Source organism: Nanorana parkeri, unplaced genomic scaffold, assembly GCF_000935625.1.
Source record: "Nanorana parkeri isolate BGI_ZX_2015 unplaced genomic scaffold, ASM93562v1 scaffold392, whole genome shotgun sequence".
NCBI classification, from domain to species: Eukaryota; Metazoa; Chordata; class Amphibia; order Anura; family Dicroglossidae; genus Nanorana; species Nanorana parkeri.
The window spans coordinates 99487-112304 of NW_017306660.1; the positions used below are offsets into that span (position 1 = coordinate 99487).

Here is a 12818-nt window from a genome sequence, read left to right on the forward strand (position 1 = left end):
TTTCCTTCACGGGTGACTCCTACCAGGGACCAGACATTGATTCTTTTACTGCTGGTGGGGGGGTGGGGGGGGCGGGGGCATTTTTCAAGCTCATGTTCAGATATGTGGGAATTAGAGGAATGCATAAAAAAATAGGGATGCATCGGTACCGATATATTTTTTGTTGGGGGTACTCGCCAATACCCAAACTCCGATTAAGGAAGCCGGGCAGCATGTAATGAATAGCCACCCGGCTTCCCGATTAGCTTTGAAGCTAGGCATGGAAAGATGGTATAGATCAGGCTAAAATAAGAACACAAACTAGCCATAAGTCTGCTAGGAGATGCAAAAATACCTTTCAGAATGCAACATCCTCTTCTGCCTACTAGTGGATCGCCCCTACCAGATGTAAGCTACAGCATGGGTGGAGTGTGTGCGGGCAGAGGCACTAATAAGCTGTCTCTTCATGAGCACCCAGTCGATGAATGGTATTTGTACAACTGTTGGCATCCTTATGGTTTCTTTGGGTTAGATGTTAGCAGGGGAAGAATAGCTATAGTCATAGACTTAGAAGTCCACCTTTAAAATTGGTTGAATTACAATTTTTCTTTTCTATCACTGTGTTCTGGTAGCAGTCCTATATACCAATAACATGGTCTGATTGCAGGTCAGTAACTGTAACCTTTACCGCCTTGGTAAGAAGAAAGGTTCACCAAGCCGCATGGTCGTCTCCATATTTGATCCACCTGTGAACTGGCTTCCCCCCGGATATGTTGTAAACCAGGATAGGAGCACTTCAGATAAATGGGAGAGCAATGAAACGGTAAGTTGCCCATGACACGTCGTTTGATTCCTTTAACCCTTTCACTGCCAAGGACGTACGTCGTACGGAGCTACAAAAGTGCTTCCAGCTGGCCAGCTCAGTACGTCGTACGGACCTGGCATTTACAGTTCTACTATAAGCCGATGGTCGCTTTAGCGACCATCAGCTTATAGTAGAACTGTTAAGCAGACTGTCCCCTTTAAATGGCCAGCTGATTTGAAAAATGTTCCGGAGGGCTTGGCAGCGAAAGGGTTAATGCAGACTCAAGTGAATTCTGATATGTAACGCATTCCAGACAGCACTAAGCCTAGCTTATGCGCCTCTTCGTCCACCATATTTCAGTTGTAGCTGGTCCTCTGTCTTCTTAAAAGCTCACAGCTTTCCTGTTCATTTCAAGTGTTTACGTAAAGCTGTGTTAACGGGTGGAAATGCAAAAAAAAAAGGGTGGAAATATTTTCCTAAAGACAATGCTTCCACCGGTACTGGTCTCATGACCAGAACCCCAAGAATTTGGTCAGGTGATCTCTAGCGTCAGATTAGCCCATTCTCTCTTTCATCAAAGCTCACGTGACAAAAAAACTCCCTAGGCTATTGGTCACGTGACCAGAATTGGAGGAGATCTGGAGTACATTCCGGGTGCATCAAATTAAAAGGTGTTCAACGTCTTAAAGTTAATTTTCTTTAGGAAGCAGTCGCAGCCTGAGTAGAGAATCCTGTCTCCTGCCAACATGCTGCAGAGAGGTGTCATTGCGCTCTATGTGTAAGCAGTGGTGACTCTACAGTAGTCCGACATGCCCCCTGCTTAGTCAGCTAGAGCTCTCCAATAGGCAGAGAACATGAGCTCCCCCTAGCTCTGATTTAGCAGTGGTTATGTCAGTCCTCTGCAGAGAGACCACTGCTTTCAAAGAGAGAACAAGCATGCTGACAGGGCACATGCTTTTCTACTCAGGCTGTGGCTGCTTGCTAAAGAAAGCCAAGTTTGCACACCCACCTGGAATATATTTTACCTTATTTAAACTAAGAGCTTTAAGGAGAACTATGAGGTGAGTGAAAATCGCTCATAGTTGGAGCCGACGTGTGACAATGAAACTGTCACACGTCGGCTCTATAGATCGGGAAGTGAGCGGACACATACCATCGCTCGCTCAATTCTCGATCATCTCCCTGCAGAGAGCGGTGACTGTCAGTCACCACTCCCTGCAAGGATTCCCCCTGCTCCGATCCTCCAGCACTGACTGGAGGAACGGACGGGAACTGGTGCAGCTGGCTCTGCCTCTAGATAGGCAGAGCCAGCTGTCACTCCTGCAGCTGGGTGGATCTCAACAGCATTGTCGGGGTCCGTCCCGGCTGTGGCGTCTCAGTATACCACGAGCTGTAGCTCGCTATATACTGAGCTTTGGGGTGACGGGGAGGACACTAGTATATGTTCTCCTGTGACCCTTAAGAGAACAATGGTGAAAAACACTTACCCCATAGTTCTCCTTTTTAATTGGGCTTTACATTTTTATTTAAAAAAGTTTTCCGTGGACCCAACACCATTATAGTTTCCCATTAACCCCTTCGTGATGGGAGACGTACAGTGTACGTCCCGGCACTCTGTGCCTATATGACTGGCCATGTACACTGTACATGACGAGTTATATCTGGCTTTGTAATGCTGGTAACAGCTGATTCTCAGCAGTTACCAGTCATTAATGAATGCCTCAGTATTGAGGCATTCATTAATGAAATAAGCTTTTTGTAAAAGCTTCTTCCTTTCATTAAAGGAGAACTATGGTGTTAAGGCTTTTCCCCATAGTTCTCCTTAGGGTAACGGGAGGACACAAACTAGCGTCCTCCTGTCACCCTAGGCTCAGTATACCGCGAGCTGCTGCTCGCAGTATACTGAGACGCTGAAGCGGATCCCCACAATTATGCCGGGATCCGCCCAGCTGCGTGACTGACAGCTGGCTCTGCCTATCTAGAGGCAGAGCCAGCTGTACCCGCCCCCTCCCCCGTCCGTTCCGCCAGTCAGCGCTGGAGAATTGGAGCGGGGAGGGGGAATCCAGCCCCTCTCTGCCATGACAGGATCGAGAGGTGATCGAATGCCGGTATGTGTTTGCTCACTTCCCGATCTACTGAGCCGACCTGTGGCAGTCTCATTGTCACAGGTCGGCTAGAACTATGAGGTGAGTGAAAAGCACCCCCCTTATAGTTCTCCTTTTAATGAAAGAATGAAGCCAACCGCAATTTGCGATCCGGTATTTGACAGCTGAAAATAGCAGAGAGGTAGCAGTGACTCACCTCTCTGCTATTTGTTTTGACAGCTTGAGAGCCTGATGTTTAGATACATTTCACTCAAAAGATACCATGTATATCTTTTGAGTGAAATGTATCGGTTCTGATCGTCTAGGCATGATCAAAGAGCTTTTAGGCCCCATTCACACTGCGCGATTGGCAAATTGCGCGATATCGTGCAAATGCTTGCATTGAGCAAGCTTGAATCGCGGCTAAATCCGCTCCAAAAAGGGTCCTGCTGTAGCGACGCACGACCCGCGACAGCAGGACCCTTTGCCCCATTGAGAACCATTGGGGAGCGATATCGCGGGAATTACCGCGCGGTAAATCGCTAAGTGTGAACGGGGCCTTAGGGAGATCTGAATCTGACTAAAGTCAGGATCAGTCTCTATGGTTATTATTAGCTGTTCCTAAGTTTGGAGCAGCCTAATAGCCAAAAATGTAAAAAAAAGTTAATTTATCAAGCAGTCATAGTGATTTTTCTTCTAGTTTTTTTTTTCCTCCATTTTTTATATTTTATTTAAACTAAGTGAGGCGTTGGGGCTACATATTTATATCACATATGTGTACCTATCTGTCCTCTAAAAAACAATATATAATATGTGTGGGTACATTTAGTAAGGAAGTATTTTACTGCTGTGGAAGAATCACACAGCAAAAATGTAAAAAATGTCTTATGAACAGAAACTGAAAACTAGCTCAGTCATGAAGGGGTTAAGCTGATGCCGTCTGTGCAAGGCTTGTTTTATATACAATGTGAACCATAATGTGCATTTACCATCACTGGAAACTAATGAAAGTATTCATTGCCGCACACAGGCCAGTGAAGGGGTAACCGCCAATGGCAAAACTGACGAAGACTTCGATGACGACGAAGATGAAGACCTGATGTGGCAGAATCCCAAAGAGGAAGGCGATTTCGAAGACGACTTTTTGGAGTACGATCAAGAACATATCAAGTTCATCGACAGCATGTTGATGGGGTCCGGAGCGTTCGTGAAGAAAATTCCCCTCTCTACGTTCTCTGCCCCCGACACGAATTACGAGTGGAAGGCCCCCAAAAAAACTCCTCTCGCAAATGTCCAGTTCTCACCGGACTTTGATGACTTCGATTACAGCTCCTGGGATGCCATGTGCTATCTGGACCCCAGCAAGGCCGTAGAGGAAGACGACTTTGTTGTGGGTTTCTGGAACCCCTCGGAAGAAAACTGCGGAGTGGACGCGGGCAAACAGTCCATATCCTACGACCTCCACACCGAGCAGTGCATCGCCGACAAGAGCATTGCCGATTGTGTTGAGGCTCTTCTGGGCTGTTACTTAACTAGCTGCGGCGAACGGGCCGCCCAACTCTTCCTCTGCTCGCTAGGCCTTCAGGTTCTCCCTGCGATGAAAAAGTCAGAGAATGGCATCTCTGGCAGCAAAGGAAGCCTTCTGTGCAATAAGACGAACGACTGTAAGTCCAATTCTGACTTTCCCTGCAAAGTAGTAGAATATGGTTATTTGAAAATCCCTCCCCGATGTATGTTCGACCACCCGGATGCAGAGAAGACTCTTGATCACCTCATATCTGGGTTTGAAAACTTTGAGAAGAAGATCAACTACCGGTTTAAAAACAAGGCTTACCTGCTGCAGGCCTTTACTCATGCCTCCTACCACTACAATACCATAACTGGTGAGTGACAGTGGGGATAGGAGTAGACATCGGACCAGGTGGTCAAAGGGAAAGCTGCCCCCCTTTCCCATTGCTTACCTGTAGGTCCCGCACGGTCAGTCGGCAAAAACCTCTAGGTGAACGACCCCCCTCCATCATGGTTAAGCAGCAGGACAGGCTGGAAGTTAGAAGTGCACCCCAAGCGGCTGTTTGAACTGCACCCATTTGCAGTGCATACTCTCTCTCCCTCTAGTATATAATTTGTTTGTGGCCACCTTTTTAGATCTCTGAGGCTCCATTGGTCTTGCTTTCCTGGGTCATAGCTTACACTATATGGCCAAAGATTGTGGACACCTGACCTTCACACCTAATATGAGCTTGTTGGATATCCTATTCCAAAACCATGCGCATTTTTATGGAGTTACGCGGCTCTTTTTGCAGCTATAACCATCTCTTAGCGGGCTTTGTGTACATGGGCACAGTCGTGCTGGGGCAGGAAACAGAAAAGGACCCTTTCCCAACTGTTACCACAAAGTTGAAAGCTTACAATTGTCTACAATGTCTTTTTAAATCTTCATTGGAAACACTCAAATATTGGGGTATCCATAAGGTTTGATGGTCCAGTGTCTCCAAAGCTTTCAACCTATAGTGTATACATCAGCCATTGCAAAGCCAAATGATGGTCATCCTCCCCTGAGGGGTTCTCCAAACTGTAAGGAGAAAAAGGAACCAAGTAATGGTGGTGTTGAGTTGTAGTAAAGTTAACACTTTAATTATAGCCATGGCGGGTGGAGAGATGCAAACCACTGGGTTTCTCATGGGTGCTAACTCAAAACTGAAATAGTTAGTGACCTTAAACCCTCAGATTTGTTAACATAAACCAATACTGTAATGTGTGCCTTACTGTAACCCATGGTAGTTTCCCTTCTCTTTGCTGCCCTTCCTCTTAAATCCTCATGTCTTCTCATGCTTGGGGAGAACTTCCCTTTGCAGCTGAGGGCCTCTTCCTGTAGTGCTGGCTCAGGTTGCAAACCTACACACAGACACCGTGTATCCATTCCTGAGACTAGGCAGTCTGCTGCAAAACAGAAGTTCTCCCCAAGCATGAGAAGAGATACAGATTTAAAAGGAAGAGCAGCAAAGAGAAGGGAAACAACCATGGATTACAGTAAGGCGCACATTACAGTATTGGTTTATGTTAAAAAATCTGAGGGTTTAATGTCACTAAGTAGTGATGGGCCTTTAATAAATGTTTTCTATAGTTCTCTGTGTCATCAGTTAGGGAAAGGAGTTCTGTACAGGTTTAGATTTGGAAAAACATTTAGCTGAAGCCTCTTTTCTTCTTGTCCCTCCTCCAAGACTGCTATCAGCGTTTGGAATTCCTCGGAGATGCAATTTTGGACTACCTCATTACCAAGCACCTTTACGAAGACCCACGGCAGCATTCCCCCGGAGTTCTGACCGACCTGCGCTCCGCTCTCGTCAACAACACCATATTCGCCTCCTTGGCCGTAAAATACGACTACCACAAGTACTTCAAGGCCGTCTCGCCCGAACTCTTCCACGTCATCGATGACTTTGTGCAGTTTCAGCTGGAAAAGAATGAGATGCAGGGGATGGACTCAGAGGTGGGTCACTATGTCTCTGCTCCCTTCCATCATTAAAGGAGAACTATGGGGTTAAGTCTTTTCCCCATAGTTCTCCTTAGGGTAACGGGAGGACACAAACTAGCGTCCTCCCGTCACCCTAGGCTCAGTATATAGAGAGCTACAGTTCCCTATATACTGAGATGCCGCAGCTGAATCGGATCCCGACAATTGTCCCGGGATCCACCCACCGGCGTGACTGACAGCTGGCTCTGCCTATCTAGAGGCAGAGCCAGCTGTACCCGCCCCCTCCCGATCCACCAGTCAGCGCTGGCAGATCGGGGAGGGGAGAATCCAGCCCCTCCTCTGCCATGGCAGAGAGCCGTGACACGATCGAGAGGTGAGCGAACGCCGGTATGTTTTCCCTCACCTCCCGATCTACTGAGCCGACCTGTGACAGTCTCATTGTCACAGGTATAGGGTTGGATATGAACAGCAGGAGAGATCAGGTTATATAAACTGCTGAGTAATTCAGGGGAAGGACACCCCACCTTCCTCTATTGCTGACACAGCCGGTCTTTTTGGAAACTGGTTGTCACTGAGGCACCTTGTTTTACTTTACTTTTTAAAAGACATTAAATCCCCGTTTTTGTAATCCTTGTTTTATGGCCGCGCTATGCAACTTCCTGTGTCGCTTCCCTGCCCCTCACACTGTTGACTGGACCATGAATGAGCAATACCCCACTAAAGCCCCGTTCACATTGAGCGATTTATCGCGCGGTAATTCCCGCGATATCGCGGCAAATTACCGCGCGATATCGCGCTCCAATGCATTTCAATGGGGCAAAGGGTCCTGCTGTCGCGGGTCGTGTGTCGCTACAGCGGGACCCTTTTTGGAGCGGATTTAGCCGCGATTCAAGCTTGCTCAATGCAAGCTTGAACGTGATATCGCGCGGCAATGTCGCGCAATATGCAAATCGCGCGACAAACGCACGATTTGCATATCGCGCAGTGGGAACGGGGCCTTAAGTAATCACTCCGCTCTCCCCTTTTGCAGGACCACAACATGTTAGATGAGCAGATGTGTGCAATGTAATGGAGACTGACTCAGAATGGTTGTTTTCCTCCTTTTTGTCCCTTCTATGCTTGAAAGCTAGTTTGAAAACAGATCCAGGTTCTTAAACAGTTGTTAGACAAGGGGTAGAATATGGTTTCCTGTTTTTATTATTATTATTATTATTATTATTATTATTTAGTATTTATATAGCGCCAACAGTTTGCACAGCACTTTACAATGTAAGGAAGACATTACAGTTACAATACAATTCAAGACAAGATGGTAAGGAGGGCCCTGCCCCTGAGGGCTTACAATCTAAAAGGGAGGGGCCAGTGATACATGAGGAGGTAGCTGTGCCAATGAATTATGTCAGAATGTGATGGTCGAGTGGTTAGGTTGAGGAGGGATAGGCTTCCCTGAAGAGATGAGTCTTTAGGGAACGCCTAAAGGCAGTCAAGGTGGGAGATAGACGGACAGGTTGGGGTAAAGAGTTCCAGAGGATGGGAGAGACTCTAGAGAAGTCCTGGAGGTGAGTATGGGAGGAGTGGACAAGGGAGCTGGAAAGCAGGAGGTCAATGGATGAGCGGAGGGGACGGTTAGGGTGATACTTTGAGACAAGGTCTGAGATATATCTGGGGGCGGAGTTGTGGATGGCATGTTTATGGAACTCCTGCAGCTGATTTGGTCTTGGTTTTGGCTCCTGATTGACGTATCTGCCAGCCTCGCCGTGACCTAGAGTAATCCCTCAGGTGCGGACCTCCTTGCTGAGGGGCCCTGAGCAGTAACAGGTGTGGGCATCTCCTAGAGACTGATGTCCATGTATGATACTGCATACAATCCGACATAGACAAAAAGATTCCCAGTCTTCTAAAATGTAGAATCATTGCTCCAGAGGTGGCCATAGTCCAGCCATTGCCATTAAAGTGTATACTTGGGGGAAGCGTATCTTTGCAATACATACACCTTTCCCCATTATTATCCCTTTGAAGGTCCCCACACACAATCGCGGGAAATCCCTGGTCTCTGGTGCACATTTTCCATCTGACTGTATAAAATGGGTGAAGAATCTTTAATTGTGTTAGATAACTGATCCCCCTCCTACGTGCCATGGTTCCATTTTGCTGCCCGTTATGTCACTGCTGTGGGAGGAAACCGCACCACACAGCGGGGAACCAGTTCTCCAACACACCCCGAAATGTTGACTGATTCTATATCCACTGTAGCTCTGTAAAGGTGCCCATGCACTGCACAATTCACGTACGAGAATCGCGGGAAATCCCACGATCGTACAAGAATCGTGCAGTGTATGGAAGACGTGTGACCGTTTCTAATGTACGATCGCACGTCTTTTTGTATATCGAGCATGTTGGAAAACCAGCCGAGAATCGTACGATTTTCGGCTGGTTTTTAACATGATCGAGATCACTGCCGAACAGGCCGGTGTGCGCATGCGCACACTGCCCGTTCAGCATTGTAGTCATCGCAAGCCCGCCCCTTAGGGCGGATCCCTTTAAAGGTGGCCATACACTCTACAACCATCTACAACCATCGCAAGACCTTAGTCTTGCGATGGTTGTAAAGGGATTAAAAAAAACGTAGGATCTGCTCATCTTGGACGGGCATATCGCACTCTCGATCATCGCAAGCCACGCCCCCTGAGGGGCGGGCTTGCGATGACTGTAATGAGGGGCGGCTTACGCTGACTGCAAACGGGCAGTGTGCGCGTGCGCACACCGGCCCGTTCGCCAGTTGTCGAACCAGCAGGCCACCAACTCGCCGAGAATCGTACGATTCCCGGTGGGTTTTCAAACATGCTGGTTCGATGGAAGACGTGCGACCGTACAGTAGAAACGGTCGCACGCCTTCCATACACTGCACGATTCTCGTACCATCGCGGGATTTCCCACGATTCTCGTACGAGAATCGTGCAATGTATGGGCACCTTAAGAGAGCAAAGATCCGAGTCACCGCCCACGGGGCTGATGAGTACTAATCTTAATTGCAAATGACCATCACACTTTTCCTTTTGCTTTCAGCTGAGAAGGTCAGAAGAAGATGAGGAGAAAGAAGAAGACATTGAAGTCCCTAAGGCGATGGGAGACATATTCGAGTCGCTTGCCGGAGCGATCTACATGGACAGCGGCATGTCCCTGGAAACTGTTTGGCAGGTCTATTACCCGATGATGAGACCGTTGATAGGTGTGTGCGCATGTACAGATATATCATGGACTCGGCCAAATACAATTTCACATTTGAAAGAACTCTGATCGAAATTAAATGTTTCTTTTGTTACAAATGAGTGAGCTGTATAGCGCTCGATGTATAGTAAACTCCCATTTTTATCACCATTTCTGTATCTGAAAGAACTAGGAAAATTAGAATTTTTCATAAACGGGATAGAATAATTTAGTGCCTGGCTTTAAATCTAGTGGGTGGTCGCTGCTGCATTCTCTCCTTGTGCAGGGTGACCTGGTCTTGTCTCCGCCCCCTCCTGTAAAAAAGATTGGTCACTGCTGCTCTCTCTCCTTGTGCAGGGTGACTGGTCTTGTCTCCGCCCCCTCCTGTAATAAAGACCGCTCACTGCTGCTCTCTCTCCTTGTGCAGGGTGACTGGTCTTGACTAAGCCCCCTCCTGTAATAAAGACCGCTCACTGCTGCTCTCTCTCCTTGTGCAGGGTGACTGGTCTTGACTAAGCCCCCTCCTGTAATAAAGACCGCTCACTGCTGCTCTCTCTCCTTGTGGAGGGTGACTGGTCTTGTAGTGGGTGGGACCTGCTGGGCCCATCTCACAGCTCTGCACAGGCTATGTACAGCCCAGTGGTGATGTCATGGCTACTTTGAAAACCCAGATATCCTCTTGTAAAAGGCATTTGGTGCGTACAAAGTGGATTTAGTTCCTTTGTGGCTATCAAGGAATATATTTAGAGCTGCAGCTAACGATTATTTTCAAAATCGATTAGTTAGCCGATTATTAAGTTCGATTAATCGGTTAATCGGAAAGAAAATTAAATGAAATGTTGTTTGCCTGGAGTTCATCTTTGAGCATTGACTGACTTCAGTGGTAACCACAAGAGTACCCGAGACTAATACATTTCGGTCATAAGACTGCTGCGCTTTAAAGGAAAAGCCTCCAGTAAAGATCGCGCGGCATTTTTATATACAGTTTGCAGATCTGTAGCCAATGCTTTATTTCCATTGCAGAGAAATTTTCAGCCAATGTTCCTCGTTCCCCGGTGAGAGAATTATTGGAGATGGAGCCGGAGACGGCCAAGTTCAGGTGAGTTTGGATGTGTGATATAGATGAGTGCTCTCTTTTTGCTGGGCCGGTAATACTTTCAGCTGTATTATGAGTATTTGATGAAAGCGCTTGCTGCCTGATTCTGATTCTTTAGCGAGGATCTGTTACCAAAAAAAAGCATTTGGAAATACAGCAGTTCACTAAAGAACTCTAGGCATTTTAAAAATGAACCCTTAAGTGGGGCTTCCCCTTCACTGCAAGGGTTAAGTGTGTGATTTATAATCTGATCTAAGATAAAGAAGATATACTCTCCTCGTCCTCAGTCCTGGAGCGGTGCCCGCTCACCTCTCTTCCCCTCCACTCCAGCTGTGGCCCGGCCCTCGGCATCCTCACGTCCAGTACAAATCCTTGGACTTGCATTAGACGTGATGACATTAGCGGTACTTGGACCCCTTATGTCACCAGGGGAGAAGAGGCTGCGGGGCCGGTCTAGCAGCCGGGCAGGTTGAAATGGGTATATATTTATTTTTTTATTTTTTTAACCCTTGCAGTGTGGACATAGCCCTACTGTAAGGGTTAATTTTTAACATGCCAGGAGATCCATTGCTGCCCAGTCTGTATCCGGATTAGTGTTCTATCTCAATGCTGCATATAATATACATTGTATCCTTTTTGTATAATAATCAGCACCCATTGCTCTAACCCCATTCAGTTTTTGATATAGAGAAGATTTTTTTTATTTTATTTGGCTCCTTTTTTTAATGGGAATTTCTCCTTTTTTTTTTATAAAAAAAAAGGAAAAGACCTTTTTTTTTTTTTTGGCAGTGTTCAACATTTAGTTATCTTAAATGTAAATCAAATGCCTATTGATCCTGCTAGATATCTTCTGAGCACTTCCTGTGTTCTCTGCTTCATTGTTATCAGATATATTGCACTACAGAGCAGAGGTGTTCTGTAGTCCTGTCCTAGGGTAACAACGCTGTTGCTCCATAGAGTGCAGCAAGTGAGCGTTGTCACCCGAGGACAGGAAGTGTGATACCGGCAGGATCACATAAAGTAAATAAAAGCCTAAATACATAAAAGGAATGCAGCTACCACATCTTAGAACTGGTACGCTGCAATATTACATTTTTGCTCCCGGATTTAATCCCTTTGAAGGCGCGGAATGTCCGAAATGCATCTATCGTTGCTGTTCTTATTCTCTTACATTTTGCAATAAAAGTTTAAATGTCCGGCCACTTTTTAAAGGAGAACTATGGGGTCAGGGCTTTTCCCCATAGTTCTCCTAAGGGTAACGGGAGGACACAAACTAGGGTCCTCCCGTCACCCTAAGCTCAGTATACCGCGAGCTGTATACTGAGACGCCGCAGCTTTGGCGAATCCCGACATTACTGTCTGGATCCACCCAGCTGCGTGAGTGACAGCTGGCTCTGCCTATCTAGAGGCAGAGCCAGCTGTGCCCGCCCCCTCCCCCGTCCGTTCCGCCAGTCAGCCCTGGGGGCGGTGAATACCTGCAGGGAGCCGTGACAGGATGGAGAAGTGAGCGAGCGACGGTATGTGTTCACTCACTTCCCGATCTATTGAGGTGACATTGTCACACGTCGGCTAGAACTATGAGTCTGAGGGATTTTCACTCACCTTATAGTTCTCCTTTAATGCTGCCTTTTTCCTTTTTTTTTTAACGACAAAATAAATTAACGGAGCGTGCCAATTTCATTCGGGTGGGAAAGCAGCAAAACGCAGGCCTGATTTTGTAACCCTTTTTAAACTTTTTTTTTTTTTCTCCTTCAGCCCGGCCGAGAGAACCTACGACGGCAAAGTCCGAGTCACCGTGGAAGTCGTAGGCAAAGGAAAATTTAAAGGGGTCGGCAAAAAAAAAGCGTAGAGAGGAGCAAATTACAGACGGAAGTAACGTTGAAGCTCATGGATCAGATCGACAACCATGTGCGTCGCGGCGGTCGCGGCATAGGCCATGTCAAGCCCTTTGCAAAACCATTGTGGGACAGGATGGTGGTATATTTTTTTTTTTGTTATTGTTTTTTGACTCCATTATTAATCATAAGTCTTCTATTTCCAATAATTTTGTAGCCCTTCCTGAAGGCAGCGTCCATCCAATTTCTGTCATTTTATTTTTTGAGTAGGGCTTAGCTCCAACAGTGGCTGCTGGGGGGGGGCGGGGGGGGGGAGGTTTTATCGACCTGTGTATAT

The 12818-nt window shown here is 46.9% G+C and overlaps 1 protein-coding gene across 1 annotated transcript in view; it reads left to right on the plus strand.

Annotated features, from left to right (window-relative positions):
• Window positions 1-12480, plus strand: part of DICER1 (dicer 1, ribonuclease III) — a 47966-nt gene extending 35486 nt beyond the window's left edge. The window contains exons 22-26 of the mRNA XM_018559401.1: window positions 647-802; window positions 3899-4751; window positions 6090-6358; window positions 10574-10649; window positions 12402-12480. Coding sequence (XP_018414903.1) covers window positions 647-802; window positions 3899-4751; window positions 6090-6358; window positions 10574-10609 — 1314 coding nt within the window. The 3' untranslated portion in view covers window positions 10610-10649; window positions 12402-12480. The remainder of the gene's footprint in view (window positions 1-646; window positions 803-3898; window positions 4752-6089; window positions 6359-10573; window positions 10650-12401) is intronic.
• The last annotated feature ends 338 nt before the right edge of the window (window positions 12481-12818 follow it).